The sequence below is a fragment of the Python bivittatus genome, unplaced genomic scaffold, assembly GCF_059951505.1.
Source record: "Python bivittatus isolate LINGU-HERP-01145 unplaced genomic scaffold, Pbiv_v1 ctg000000_np1212, whole genome shotgun sequence".
Lineage (NCBI taxonomy): Eukaryota > Metazoa > Chordata > Lepidosauria > Squamata > Pythonidae > Python > Python bivittatus.
The window spans coordinates 4,888,284-4,902,786 of NW_028277028.1; the positions used below are offsets into that span (position 1 = coordinate 4,888,284).

Sequence of the window (14,503 nt, forward strand, 5' to 3'; positions counted from 1 at the left end):
TTACATGTTTCAAAAGTCAAATCTGAATGTAGAAATTAAGTGTTAATTGTATTCTGGGCACAAAACTGATTCCAAAAAGATACAGCATAGTACTGGAAAGAAATAATACAATTATTTCCCAGTGTTTCCACTGTAGGGTATCCCCTGATTTATAAAAAACACAATTGGAAACACAATTAGCTCAATATACAAAGGGAGGTTTCTTTCTTTCTTTTTTAAAGTGAAAATAGCCCTTAGTATTTAAAAAAAATGCTACCCTGAAAAACAATTTTTCCAATAATTTATGCTCTTCAGTAATGTACAGATCAAGTGATATTGAAGAAATCCAACATTCCACTAACAAATATGTTGTAGCAATAATATACAGAGGCACAACTAACCTTTGTTTCTGATGGGAAGGGTGGTGGTAACATTGGCAGGAGGCTTGTCAGGCTCTTGAGGTGGAACTACCATGGGAAGTGCCTGTACTGGTACACGAGGAGCCTAAAACACAGGACATTAAAATTACTTTCTTTCTTCTGCATGATCAAAACACAGTATCAGAAGAGAGAAGCATGCACAAATATTTTATAGTTCAATTAAGTATTAATTATTACAGGTTTAAATGTCCTATCAGTTCATAGAATTTACACTCCTGGCACTAACAGAAGTATTTTAACAAAGTATCCAACTATAAGAAGGCTGTGTGCCAAAGAATTGATGCCTTTGAACTGTGGTGCTGGAGAAGACTCTTAAGAGTCCCCTGGACTGCTAGGAGGTCAAACCAGTCAATCTTAAAGGAAATCAACCCTGACTGCTCATTGGAAGGATTGATAATGAAGCTCAAGCTCAGATACTTTGGTCACCTAATGAGAAGAGAGGACTCTTTGGAAAAGACCCTGATGCTGGGAAAGATTGAAGGCAAAAGGGGAAGGGGACGGCAGAGGGTGAGATGGTTAGATAGCATCACTGAAGCAATGAGCATGAAACTGAGCAAACTCAGAGAAGCAGTGAAGGACAGGAAGGTCTGGCACAATATGGTTCATGGGGTCACTAAGAGTCGGACATGGCTTAATGACTGAACAACAACAAATGTATGATGACAGATACGATTAAGACACTCCCAAGATTAAAAAAACATCTTTCCTCACCAAAATTTCCCTCCAATAGTTTTTCTTCCTTTGAATAGTATTAGTTGCTCATGAGAGTTTACCAAGTCATCTACAATATTTACTGAATATGTCTATTTCCAAATGGTGGACATTATTTTAGCATATTAATTAAGAAATGAAGCATAATCAAAGCCAGAAGAATAAACATAAACAATCATACCCTATTTAAATCATGAGATGGAGGAGTCAACTGCGTAGATTCAGGTGGAGGAGCAGAAAGTAGGTTGTTAGGATAATCCAACAGGTAACAAACTACACTTGTATGGCCACCCTTAGCAGCTTCTATTAGCATGGTTGAACCATCCTATAAAGAAATAATGGAATAAATAAAGTATTAAACTGAGAAGTGTCCTTTGCCTCTCTATTCTGACAAAAACTTAACCAATGCTATATAAAGCAGATAAATGTTATTCAGATTACTTCTCAATAGTTGAAGAGTTGTTTAAACTGGCAATTTATTTTAATTTCTTCCTGTCTTTTCACCTGGAGATTGAGCTAAATGCACACAAATTTAAAAAGACATTTCATGTAAGAACTCCTTGTGAATGTAAAACCACATTTACAGCTGAAAAATGCTTAAATGATATGTCATTATGTTATGGCTCCTAATGATAAACTGATCCAAAATCTGTCCTCCACAATATTCAAACAGTATGTAATTAAATGAAGAAAAAGAAACCACCACTTACTTTTAGTCTGTGTGTAGGATCAGCTCCATGAGCTAACAACAATTCCACAACAGCCAGGTGGCCTCCAGCACAGGCAAGCGACAATACTGTATGATCGTTGTTAGCAGTGGTCCTATTCACGTTTGCTCCTGTTATTAATGTATTGGGGAAAACAAAAACCATTCAAGGTTCTCTGCCTGTAACTCTTCTTTTTCTCATACATAAAATAGCAGAGAAATTCCTTCATAAGACAGGATAGTACAAAACAACAGATCCTTGTTTCAGAATTGATTGCAGGAGTCATTTGTTCCCAGATGACTTCCACCTTTCCAATTAAAGGGTTTTCTTTAAGTCTTCAATGTATTTCAGTTATTCTTACACAATAAAAACAGTTACTATTTTTATCCTCTACTATTTGAGGCTACAATCCTGTACCCAGCCATAAATGTGATATTTAACTCTACTTAATATTTTTTTTCTCAAAAATCTGAGCAAAATATAAAAAGTTTACTTACTTAAAGGTGATTCTGGCAGTTTTCATATATACAATGAGATATTTTACTTTGAAAAATGGAAACATTTCTATCCCTTTTACTCAATTGCCATATCATAAAATGAGCTCTTCAATTCCAAGAGCACTTTGGCTATTGGGATTGGAGGGAACTCTTAGAACTCACTAGTTTTCTAGAAATTAATTACTTATATTATAGTTTGCTGAACTAGGGTACCAGTGGATTGTTCAGTCGCTCATTAATATCTTTGCCAGCTGAAGTTATATCATACAGCCTATAACTGCTCACTTTTCAGATACTCAAGGTTAACAGACATCTGTCAAGCAATGAAAAACCTCAAGCAGTTGAAATGTTCTTAAATCAAAACATGAAAGATTAACAGAACTAACAAATCAGAGAAGCCCATTAAAGCACTTCTGGGGAAGAAATGGTAGACTGAAGACCATGGTGGTATGAAGAGCTGACAAGTAGACTGGCTGTTTGATAATTCATCTCCGGACAAGGAGAGGACTTGAGATTGCCCACAAGTGCTCCAGATAGTTGCTCTTCACAAGGAGACTGCAAGACAGCAGACTCCAACGGGTTAGAGCTCTGGGAGACGAGGGAATAGCCATCTTATTCAAACTGCGGTCGGCATTTTTGAACGGACACTAACTTTGCATACTTCCTTTTCTAATTACTTTAGGAAATTGCTTGTTAACTGGTTTTCAGCTATTAGGAACTTTTGGACTGACATGTTTTACAGCACCATATGAGTTTCCTTCAATCCTTAGCGAAAGAAGTTTTAACTACAAGTTTAAGAACTTTTAAAAGGGGGGGGAGGTTTGGCATAAAGAGCAAAAGGGTAATTAGAACTTTGATTTTAGAAAGTTACAAACAGACTAAGGGTCTAGATAAATTTGAAATAAGGTTTTGGAATTAATTATAAAGAATCCTTCCCGTGGGAAAATGCTTTTGTTTTGATTTTTTTTTTAATAAGACTTTAAAAATTGGACACTAGAGGAAGCTAAAGATTATAATTAAAGGAAAAGAACACTTAATATTTTAACATTGGACATACTGAAGGTTATTTTTGACCAATGGACCTAGAACTTAATTTTAATAGTGCTGCCTCCATAGATAGACTGTGTTTAAAAAATGTTATGGAAGAGGAACAAGTTCTACCTGACAAGATCAAGACTGATTTGAAAGTGGATTTAAAAATGACAGGCTACAAGAATAACATGGAAAAAGATGTTACACTGGACGTATAAAAAAAACTGGTTGATGTCTTAATAATTAAAAGGGATATACAAATAACAAACCAAGAGATTGACCTGGATAATTTTCCTATATTGGATTTACAAAAGAGCCTTGTTAGTTTTGAAGAATTTTGTGAGAAGGTACAAAAAATGAAAAGTAATCAAGTTCTAGGACATTATTTGAAGGGATTAAAGATCAAGATTGTTAGAGAAAAAGGAAATAATACAAAGTTGGTTTATTTGATCAAGGTTGAAATAGACATTGTTATCTCTGGTAACCCTTAATGGACTTTTGCTGACATCAGGACTGAAATGACCGGGCTTTATGGACTTGTTTATAGATAAGAGATGTGATATGGGAAGAAGAGATCATTTGTTGTATTTTAAGAGAAGGTGATAAGTTACTAAAATTGTTTATACCTGTTGTGATGAAGTCACTTCTTTATATATTTTATATATTTATATATTTCTTTTCTTTTTCTTTACTATATTCTTATTTTTTCTTTCTTTTCTATTTCTCTTTCTATTTTTCTCCTTTTTTTCTTTCTTTTCTGGACCTTCCATTTTTCTTTTTATTCTTTTTTTTTTTAGTTTGTATTAGTTTTTACTGTTGTAATTATAATCTTTAATAAAATTACTATTAAAAAAAGAAAAGCCCATTAAATCATGAAAAGAAATGACTAACTGTTCATAAACCCTACCTTTGCTAATTAAGAACTGGACAGTACAGACATGGCCGGCTCTTGCAGCTTTCATCAATGGAGTTCTTCCCCCTTCAGATTCATGTTCCTACAAAAACAGAAATATTCAGAAAACATCTTAGAAAATAGAAGTTTCCGGTGGTTTCAAATTCTTTTTTAAATTCATCCTGAATTTTTAATTTTTTTGCTAAGTTTACCTAAAGATGCATAATACTGTAATCTGTTACTGATCTCATCCTTATGTAATTATGATGGATTATTTCCAGACTTTGAAAAATAAATTCATATTATAAGAACAAAAAACTATCAAACGCAGCATACTGTGCAAACTAAAATGTATCATAGGGATAAACCATGGGATTTATGGGATAAAATGGGATAAAATAATAGGCCTAAAAAGGAACTTAATAATGAAGCTATAGACTTCTGACCACAATTTTGAAGAGGATCTTGTTTGAGATTCAGAAAGGTGATGAAACTAGAAAGTGCTGCGGCAATGGGGGACCAAATAAACTCACGGCAGCTGGGTTATGAGAGGGAAAATGCAATACCAGGGCACTTACAGCTGTTCTTTGGTCAAAGTGCCTGAAATGACTCTTTAGTTATACAACAGTCAACCAAGAGAGAAACCACAACCTATGTGTCTCCCCAAAGCAATGGGTAGCAACAAAGAAAGTTCAAGATCTATTTTTTCTTAATTAGTAAATATCAACAAAATTGTCCTATCACTGCATGCAAATAGAGCAACATTATTATCCTCACATTACAGAAGGCAAGGCTGTGACTGAGAAGTGGCTTTTTCCAGCTGAACAATTAAGCCTAATTTTGCCAAGGGAAGGCTGTAGTGGTATAGAGCAACTATGCAGTAAAGATCATAGTATTATCTAGTCTCCTGATCTAGATGTGTGAATTTAAGGAAATAAAGAGATGTTCGAGAGAAATCATCCACAACAGCAATGCAATTCATTATTACTGTAAACATATGTAAGCATGTATGCAGTTTTTAAGTGAGAACTTGAGTCCCATGGGAGTGCCAATATGGACTCCCACAGGGCTGGTTTCTCTCCTCCATGTTGTTTAACATCTATGTGAAACTACTGGGAGAAGTCATTCATTGGTTTGGGCTAAGTGTCATCACTATGCTCAGCTATACACCTCCATCTCTGGCCAAAGCTGGGGATGCTATGGATCTCTTGAACTGGTGTCTAGAGGCTGTGAGGATTTGGACACAGCAAAACAAGCTCAGATGAAATCTTACTGAGATGGAGTTGCTAGTTGTCAGTAAATATTGGGGCATTTTAATAGCTGTAGTCCCAGTAGTCACTCTGGATATGGTCCCCCAAAGGTGGTGATTAATGAGCTGGGGCTCCTCTTGGGCTCTCAATTGTTGCTCAAGCAGCAGTTGGAACCTGTGACCAGGTTACAGGGCTACCTGCCCTGTAACTCATGACTTGATGGACTACTGCAATTAGTTTGGGGCTGCCTTTAGAGATGACCCAGAAGCTACCATTTAAACAAAATGTGGCAGCCAGACTCTTGGTAGGAAAACTTCACTTTGTGATTACGGTACCTATCTTGGATTGTATCCATTGCTTAAGTTTATTGGGTTGCTGTGTTTATTTTTTATTTTTGGTCATGGTTAGTATTTATTATTGTATACTGCCCAGAGTCTTTCATGTTGTGGCAAGGAATAAGTAAATAAGGTTATAGCATAATACCTAGCCCCCTCCCCCCCACCCCAAGTTCTACAGATTGGCCAGGCACAAGATAGAATTGCTCTCCAGACTGCTGGGAAAACTCTCCAAGTCCCATCTGGAAGATTTTTTAGATTTTTTTTTTAGATTTTTAAAATCCTGCCTTTATTATTTTTATAAATAACTCAAAGCAGCGAACATACCTAATACTCCTTCCTCCTCCTATTTTCTCCACAACAATAACCCTGTGAGGTGAGTTGAGCTGAGAGAGAGTAAGCGGCCCAAAGTCATCCAGCTGGCTTTCTTGTCTAAGGTAGGACCAGAACTCACAGTCTCCTGGTTTCTAGCCTGGTGCCTTAACCATTAGATCAAACTGGCTCTTAAAACAGATTAAAATTAATTAAATTAATTATTAATTAAAGTAAATTAATTAATTAAAATTAAGATTAAAACAGATCTTTCCAGATCTGTTAAGTGCCTGGGGCGGACCATTCTAATTGGTCCTCTGCCTTGCAGAGGTCCAGGTCCCATGGAGTACAGCTTGATAAAGAAGATGCCATCACTGTAAAAGAATAATGTTAATATTCTCCATATTCAGATCACATCTTATTTGAAATAAAGACCAGGTCACGCATGTGCCCACTAAAGTCTGTTCGTGTCAGTTACTTGTGACAAGACCATGATTGCCACGGAGGTCATTAAGTCACAAGCCACACTAGACCTAAGGCATGGAGGTTGAAATCATCCAGGATTAAAAGCCTCAGAATTCCAACACTTTCCAGGAGCTTATGGTACTTTGTATACCAGTTTAAACTTGTCAGCTCAGATCAACTGCAAAAAACAGGCTTTGAGAACCAGTCACCTCTGGGACAGAGCTTGCCTGATGAAAAAACATTCACAGCCACCCACTTTACATTAGATGTGGACAATTACTTCATAATTTAAACTGCATTCTTTCTCTGCCCCTTTAACCATGTAACTGCCACTGAGTATGGTTAACTTAAATGGGATGTGCTGTACAGTTTATACTTACCGTACACTCTCCAGACAATACATTCACATTCATACTAGAATTCTTTATGTTTTCTTTATTTATTACTACAATTTATATACTCCATTTCTGGAACCTGACTGGCTAAAGTATATGAAAAAAATGTGAACTTATGGAAGTACGGTACTCAATTCCAAAACCTGCACTAAAAGAAAAAGGGGAGGGCCTGACACAAACCTTCAGAAGGAAGAAGGGATGCCACTTTAGAAAATGAAACTCTTTCCTAATGAAACTGTGAAAGTTTAAGGGCAGTGCTACTAGAAAGTATCTAACACATTTAAATCACTCCATGTTTGTATAATGAAAGCCAGTTTGGTGTACAGACAGCCCTCTACTTACAAACTTTCAAGTTACAAACTTTTGCCAATATGAACAAACCTGTTCAGAACTCCAGCTCCAACTCCAAAAAGTGGAGGAGGCAGGAGGAAGGGCAGCGGCTTGGGCAGAGGAGCCCTGTCTTCTGCTGCCAACGTGAGAAGCAATAGCCCACAGACTGTGGGGAGTGCAGTGCAACAAGCCAGTGGGGTGTGGTGTGCTCTGTCACTGGGCGAGGCAGAAGAGGCGGTGGTGGCTCCCAGGGCGAAGGTGGCGGCTGCGTGGGAGGCACTGTTCAGGGTGGCAGCAGAACTGGAGGAAGCAGAGGAATGAGGGCTTCCTGGAGGCAGTGTGTGCTCTGCAGCTCGCATTGGAAACTACTGGCCTTTCACAAGGCCTTGTAGGAGGAAGGCTGAAGATCGCAGCCTCCCAATGTGCGACGGGTGCAGAGCACACACTGTGCCTCCAGGAAGCCCTCATCTCTCTGCTTTCTCCAGTTCCGCCACCTGAACAGTGCCTCCCGAACAGCCGCCCCTTCGCCCAGGGAGCCACCACCGCCTCTCCTGCCTCACCCAGTGACGGAGTGCACTGTGCTCCACTGGCTCATCCCACTGCACTTTCCACAGTCTGTGGGCTATCACTCCTTGCATTGGCAGAAGACAGGGCTCCTCTGCCCACACCGCTGCCCTACTTCCTCCTCTTTTACTTTTTACTTGGTTGGACTTACGAACAAAACGGACTTACAAACAGCCTCTTGGGACATAACCTGTTCGTAAGTAGAGGACTGTCTGTAGTAGCTAAGACTCCTGACTAGAAACCAGAAGACTGTGAATTCTAGTCCTGCCCTAGGTACGAAACTAACTAGGTGACTTTGGGGCAGTCATTCTTTCTTAGCCCTAGGAAGAAAGCAACTGCAAAACACTTCCAAAAATCTTGCCAAGAAAACTGCAGGGACTAGTCCAGGCAGTCTCCAGGAGTCAATTCTAACACAAAAAGACCCCCCTGCCCCCCCAAAAAAGGTTGTATAGTTGGTTTTCTCTCATTTTGGTTTCATTTTCTTCCCCTCAAAGTTTTACAGTTTAGAATGCTTTTTGTGTGAAACCTGAAGTGACGTTCTTCTATATTTCTGCTTTCTTTTCTTTATAAAATCTTTAAAGAGAATATGACATTAAGACACAAGGAAAAGGTACATGTAGGTTGTAGCAGCCTGTTATATGTGTAAATTACTTGCATCTCACTGCACAGCTTTATCTCCCAGAAAAAAAAATCCTCTGAATGCCAATGTTCAACATCTTATTGCTGGTTTGGTCAAGTAGAAATAAAACCAATATCAAATATAGTAAGAAACTATATAATATAAACTCAAAATTTCATTAGCCCGCTTACCAAATCAGCATCTGCTTGAAGCAACACATCTGCAACATCTGTATGGCCATTTTCACAGGCATATGTCAGCGCCGTGTCTCCTGTTGCTGTTGTTGCATGCACATTAGCTCCTGAAATAACACAAATAACATTAATCTTAGAAAATACCAATGAATCTCAATGTTCTCTACTATGACACCTTATATCGACCTTATTGCAAATATTCAAATAATGCAATGCCTATTATTTTTGAAAAAAATGTTATTTCATACATATTAGCAAAAAAAAAATAAACAAGCACACAAACTAAAACTATACTCAGGTTAAGTGGCATGAAAGGAAAAGGTATACCCAATAGTAAAAAATAATCATGAAATACCATCCTAGATAGTAAGGCTTCACTAGAATACTCTGAATTTTAATTCTAAACAACAAATGCCCAGAGATTAATGCCATACCTGCAGCTAATAAATATTTAACTAGCTCCAAGTGACCCTCTTGAGCAGCTTCCATTAAAGGTGTTGAACACCCAAGTTCTATATCAGCTCCTGCTTTAATTAGGAAGTCAGCCACTTCCAGAAAGCCACCACAGCATGCTAAAGTTAAGGCAGTTTCTTGGGTCTCTTCTGTCTGAGCATTGATGTTGGCTCCTGGAAAGCAGAAATTTATGAGCATAAATTAAGATTTCAAAACTGTTCTTAAAATTAGTGTGGATATACTAACAAAGAATGTTAAGCCATTTTTTTTTTCAAATCATTTATAATAATTAGGTCTAACATTGCTTACAAGTAGCATTAGTAACAACTTTCATTAAAATCAATAGGCACAATTTCTTATCCCTATAGAGGATTAGAAGTCAGTCAAGCGTACCCATGAGAATATAAATTAACCTTTCTGACTGGTGACTTTCTATATTTGTTGTTATTGTTATATTATTTACAATAATCAGAATACCCATTGAAGTCAGTATGTTTCATGTAAAAAATGTTTTTAATAATATTAGGTATCACATATTATATAACAATGAATGAATAAGCCACTTATTTCTGAATTTCTTGAAATGTATTTTGTAATAACTATATTTTCATAATCATAAGAAACATTTCAAGAAATTCAGAAATATTTAGCTCTGCAACTAATGCAGTTATTATACTTTTACCTTGACCAAGAAGCAATGCTACCATTTCTTCATGACCCTCTCGGGCTGCTTCCATCAATGGTGTATATCCTTCATCATTTACTTCCTCTAAGTTTGCTCCTCTCTCAATTAATAAGGCAGCAAGCTCTACATGCCCACCACAGGCTGCCAAAGTCAACGGAGATTCAAAGGAATCAGCAGGCATGTTTACTTGAGCACCACTATCAAGGAGTAAACGAGCAACTTCTACATGCCCATCCTACAAAGCAAAAATAAAAGTACATAAGAACATAAGAAGTGCCTTACTGGATCAGATCTTGGCCTATCTAGTCCAGCAGTCTGTTCTCACAGTGGCCAACTAAGGAAGCCCACTAATCTTCCAGCAGATGGCCTTCAGAAGCAGTCATGCTGCCATCAAGGCTACTAGTCATTGATCCCAAGTAAAACAAGCATATAAAAGCTGGATAAAAATGTTCCCCCAGCAAATAATTTTTGGGCCACTTCTAATATCATGTAATTATACTTTCACTTGCTCAAAGGGACTTCTCTTCATTCTTTTCCACCTCAGATTTGCTCCAGACAAATCAAATCAAATCAAATCAAATCAAAGTTTATTGATTAGCCTTAAGGCCTTATCAAAATAACAGTTAAACACTAAATATTAATAAAACTCTTTACAAAAGTAATATAACAAACAGATTGAATAAAACGTGAATAAAAATAGAGTAAATAAGTATAAGTAGATATAGCTCCAGACAATAATTCAACTCTTCAGCATATTTAAGGGGCACACAGGAGGAAAGGAAGAATTTGTTTCTCTAGTATAGAGCTGGGGAATTTTCTTATGACCTGATACTCAGGGTTGTTTGGAGAAAAACTGAAAAATTGGCCAAATTTGTTTATGCTTTTTAAAAAACGAACTAAGTGTCTTAGATCTCTGCAAAGATACTCATTTTATGCCTTAAATCCCCAACCCCAATGGAAAAAAGTGAGTTTTTGTAGAGGAATAGTTTTTAAACTTTTAAGTGGGAAAAAATGTCTGCCTTAGGATTTAATGCACTCATTTTACTCCTTTAAGCACCACTCTGTTTAAAAGAAGGGTACATTTTCTTCCCAAAGTAGCTCTGGCGGCTACATGCAATTTGTTTCTAGTAAATGCCTTTTCACCAAAGGAAATATATATAAATTGTTGTACTATTTTTTAAATTGTAAAACTGCCAAGTAAATTAAACCAAATTTGACATATTTACTTTACTTTTGGTGACTCTTACCATGCACGCCTCCATTAACGCAGTGTGCATTTCATCTGTTTTATGTTCCTGATCTGCACCAGCTTCCAGCAAAAACCTCACCATTTCTAAATGGCCTAAAAGATAAAAAATAATGCTGAATATCAGAATTCCATCAAAATTTCAACTCATAATCACATATGTTTATTCACCAAAGATGCCTAAGATATAATCTAAATAACTAAACAAGCAAGAATTCCCAAAACCTGTATGGGGGATCTATTCTAGTCATTTTATTAGCACCAACAATTAAAACTGTTCTATTCTGAAAACAATATAATAAAACAAAAAGTTTCAATCTATCTCAGTGAGTGAGAAAAACAGGGTTCTGGAAAAGGCACAGCTGCTTTATGGATACTCTGAAACACCTTTTGGAGATCAAACTGCTACCGAGCTCTAGAAAACAGATAATCCACAAACATTTCCTCAAGACAAGAAGGCACAGAGATATTGACTTTCAATTTCATGTATGAAAACTGGGGAAGAAAACCCCCCCAAAGTAAAAAATCCTCAAGACAATAATAAAAGTGGTTCAAGAATCCAAAAGGATTCTTTGTGTTTCACAGTTATTTTTTTTCTTTAAAGAACAGAATGCCGGAGAGAAAATGTTTAAGGAAAAAAATCTTAAACTTTTTCCAGTGTGCTGTTTTATAGCTTAGAATGGTAAACCTGATCAATTAATCATAATACAAGTAACTGGTTTTGTAAGACTTTTATTGTTTCAATGTATTTCTAGTTCTGGGAAACACAACATTCCATTCGCTAATAAAAAGCAATGCATGCCATCTCTAACAAGTAAAATACATACAATAAAAGTTTTCTTGTGTTTTATTTAGTAACATATTCCAGTATTGAAAGTTTGGAATTTAAGTGTTTTTTTCTGTAAGTACTGGAATAATACAATCCTGACAAAGGTAAAATGTATAGAGCTAGATACTAATCACATTTAATATGATTTAAATTAAAAATTAAAACCACAGTATTTCTTACTTTATTAATTGGAAGAAAAATAGAGTAAATAATCAAATTCAATCCTAATAAGCTATTAATAAATACCCTTCAGCAGGATTTGCATTATCTATTGAAAGGTATGGTTAATTATATCTGATAGATTACAATACTCTACCTTTATAGCAAGCCAGCGTAAGCGCACTCTCCTTAAATTCATTGGAATGCGTATTGATTCCAGCTCCATTTTCTAACAGGACTCTGGCAACTTCTACATGTCCAGCACTCCCTGCCTCCATAAGAGGAGTGTGGCCATTTTCATTATGGTCCTCGATACTAGCACCTGATTCCAACAGGGCCTTCACAACATCTACATAGCCTCCAGCACAAGCATAAGTGAGTGCTGTATTGCCTATTAAAAAAAAAATAAAGAGTTTTATTCAGATCATTTCCATTTATACTTCAAACATTAATATATATGAGAGGTAATGTGGTGATGTTGCTAATCAGTACAGAATAATAAATCTTAAATTCAATCTTTGCCTCTGCCAGAGCTTTCAGTAATTGGTCTAAGAATCTCATGACACTTAGCTTGCACTTATAGCACAGAAATACTATTACTTTCCTTTAACTGTATTTATTTGTTAGGTGTATATCCTGTGTATTTCCTCCAGAAGCTCAAATCTATGCATAGCACTTTCTCCCCTTTCTTACAATAACATCTGTGAGATTGGCTGAGTTACGACCAACTCAAAGCCCCTTGAATCTATGTCTCCCAGTACTAGTCCAACAGCTTCGCCATTATACCACATTGGATCACTGAATGGATCACAAAAGAGATGAAGTATGAGAAGCATTTTGAACATTTCAACTGCTTTTTTAAGTACTGAAAATGTTCTGATTCAAAGGCTGCTCTAGAAACAAAACAGAAAAGGAGGCAATTTTTGACAGTCCATGTTTCTGCAGCTCCCTCCTGCCAGCAGTCCTCCAAACATCTGCTCCAAAGGTTTGGGAGCAGTTCTTTTGACAGGAAAGACAAGAAAAAGTCCCAGCACTGCAGATGCCATGTGCATCAACCCAACTTCTAATAATGGTCTGATCTGCAAATAAAGCTCAGATTGATCTTGATATTTTATTTAAAAGTGAAACTATTCTGAATGAATATCCTTTTAACAGTTATAATAGAGAAAAATATGGGCCATTGCTTCAATTGCCCCTGAGCCACATGGTCACAGCTTCTCTGAATATGGAAGCTTTATGTACCCACCTCAGGAAACTGCCAAATGGAGTCCATTAAATTAGCTAATGACATCATCCAGAGAGATTTTAGCAAGTGAGCTGATCTAAAAAATTACTGTAAATATGTGTACCCAAACAAGTTCTGATTTGTTTAGACAAAAGAGCCCTGATATAGATTGTCAATCTCTAATTTTGCATTATCATTAATCACTGTGTTTAATGAAAAGCCTTACTGGAGCATATTTTTCTCCAGAGTACATTTCTAGAATGAAAGAAAAAATACTTTTCAAACCCAAGGGTCCTAAAGCTTGTAGTTGGAAATTTAATTTTAGCCAGATTAATGTCTACCCACTGACTGGACTCAACCCTACCCTAATGCAGAGAACTGCATTTGAGATGAAGCAAGGGGGCTAGCTGAAAGATCTTTAAAAAATTGATTGGATAGATTCCAGATGAGTAACTTATTTACATGGGTCCAACTGTGCTCCATTTAACAATTGGCCATGAATTTTGCTTTAAAAGGCTTGACTATGGCAGACACTGACTTGGTACCTCCATATCCAAAAAAACACTGAATGGCAGCTGCAGGCTTTTGAGCATTTTGTACAATATGCCAAATGTGTACTGCAAGATCGTGACTAGACAATCACATTAAAGTACTGGAAGTGCTATTCCAGCATTTGACCATCTAAGTTCCATTTTAAATCCTTAGGTTTCTTGGCAAAAACTAATATTTTAGTCTTGAGAATTAGTTTATTAAAAACAGGCGCTGTTTATAATATAATGAAAAAAGCATAAGACTGTTCTTGGACCTATTGGAGTTTGTGAAAGGATCTGAAGTTGCTGAGCATAAAAAGAGGCCGCACAATCCTGGGAAGAGAAAACCAAAGGAAAGCACAGCACCTGCAAACAATTAACAAGGGATTTTGCTGAGAGTAAGTGTGGAAGGTAGAGATAAAGGGAATTGAGAACACAGATATAAGAATACTAGAAAATAAGAACCAGCAGAAGTTAAAACAGTGTGTAGAACTGTAAGAATTAAGAGAAGAATTAGTATGGTGAGAAAATAAAAAACCTAAGCAACAGAATTAAAGTTGCACAGTTAAAGATACATAAATAAAATGTCACGAAGATGAAAGTAAAGAATTCTATTAAACCTCTTGAATAAAAATCAGCATGAGCTTATACTGT

General features: G+C 36.6%; 1 protein-coding gene across 3 annotated transcripts in view; it reads right to left on the reverse strand.

Annotated features, from left to right (window-relative positions):
* Positions 1-14,503, reverse strand: part of ANKRD17 (ankyrin repeat domain 17) — a 137,192-nt gene that overhangs the window by 45,061 nt on the left and 77,628 nt on the right. For all 3 annotated transcript variants that reach the window (XM_088137998.1, XM_088137947.1, XM_007427180.4), the window contains exons 6-14: positions 12,252-12,485; positions 11,108-11,202; positions 9,858-10,095; positions 9,157-9,348; positions 8,720-8,829; positions 4,274-4,361; positions 1,841-1,968; positions 1,312-1,455; positions 381-483 (exon numbers count right to left, since the gene is read on the reverse strand). In XM_088137998.1, the coding sequence (XP_087994124.1) occupies positions 381-483; positions 1,312-1,455; positions 1,841-1,968; positions 4,274-4,361; positions 8,720-8,829; positions 9,157-9,348; positions 9,858-10,095; positions 11,108-11,202; positions 12,252-12,485 (1,332 nt within the window). The remainder of the gene's footprint in view (positions 1-380; positions 484-1,311; positions 1,456-1,840; positions 1,969-4,273; positions 4,362-8,719; positions 8,830-9,156; positions 9,349-9,857; positions 10,096-11,107; positions 11,203-12,251; positions 12,486-14,503) is intronic.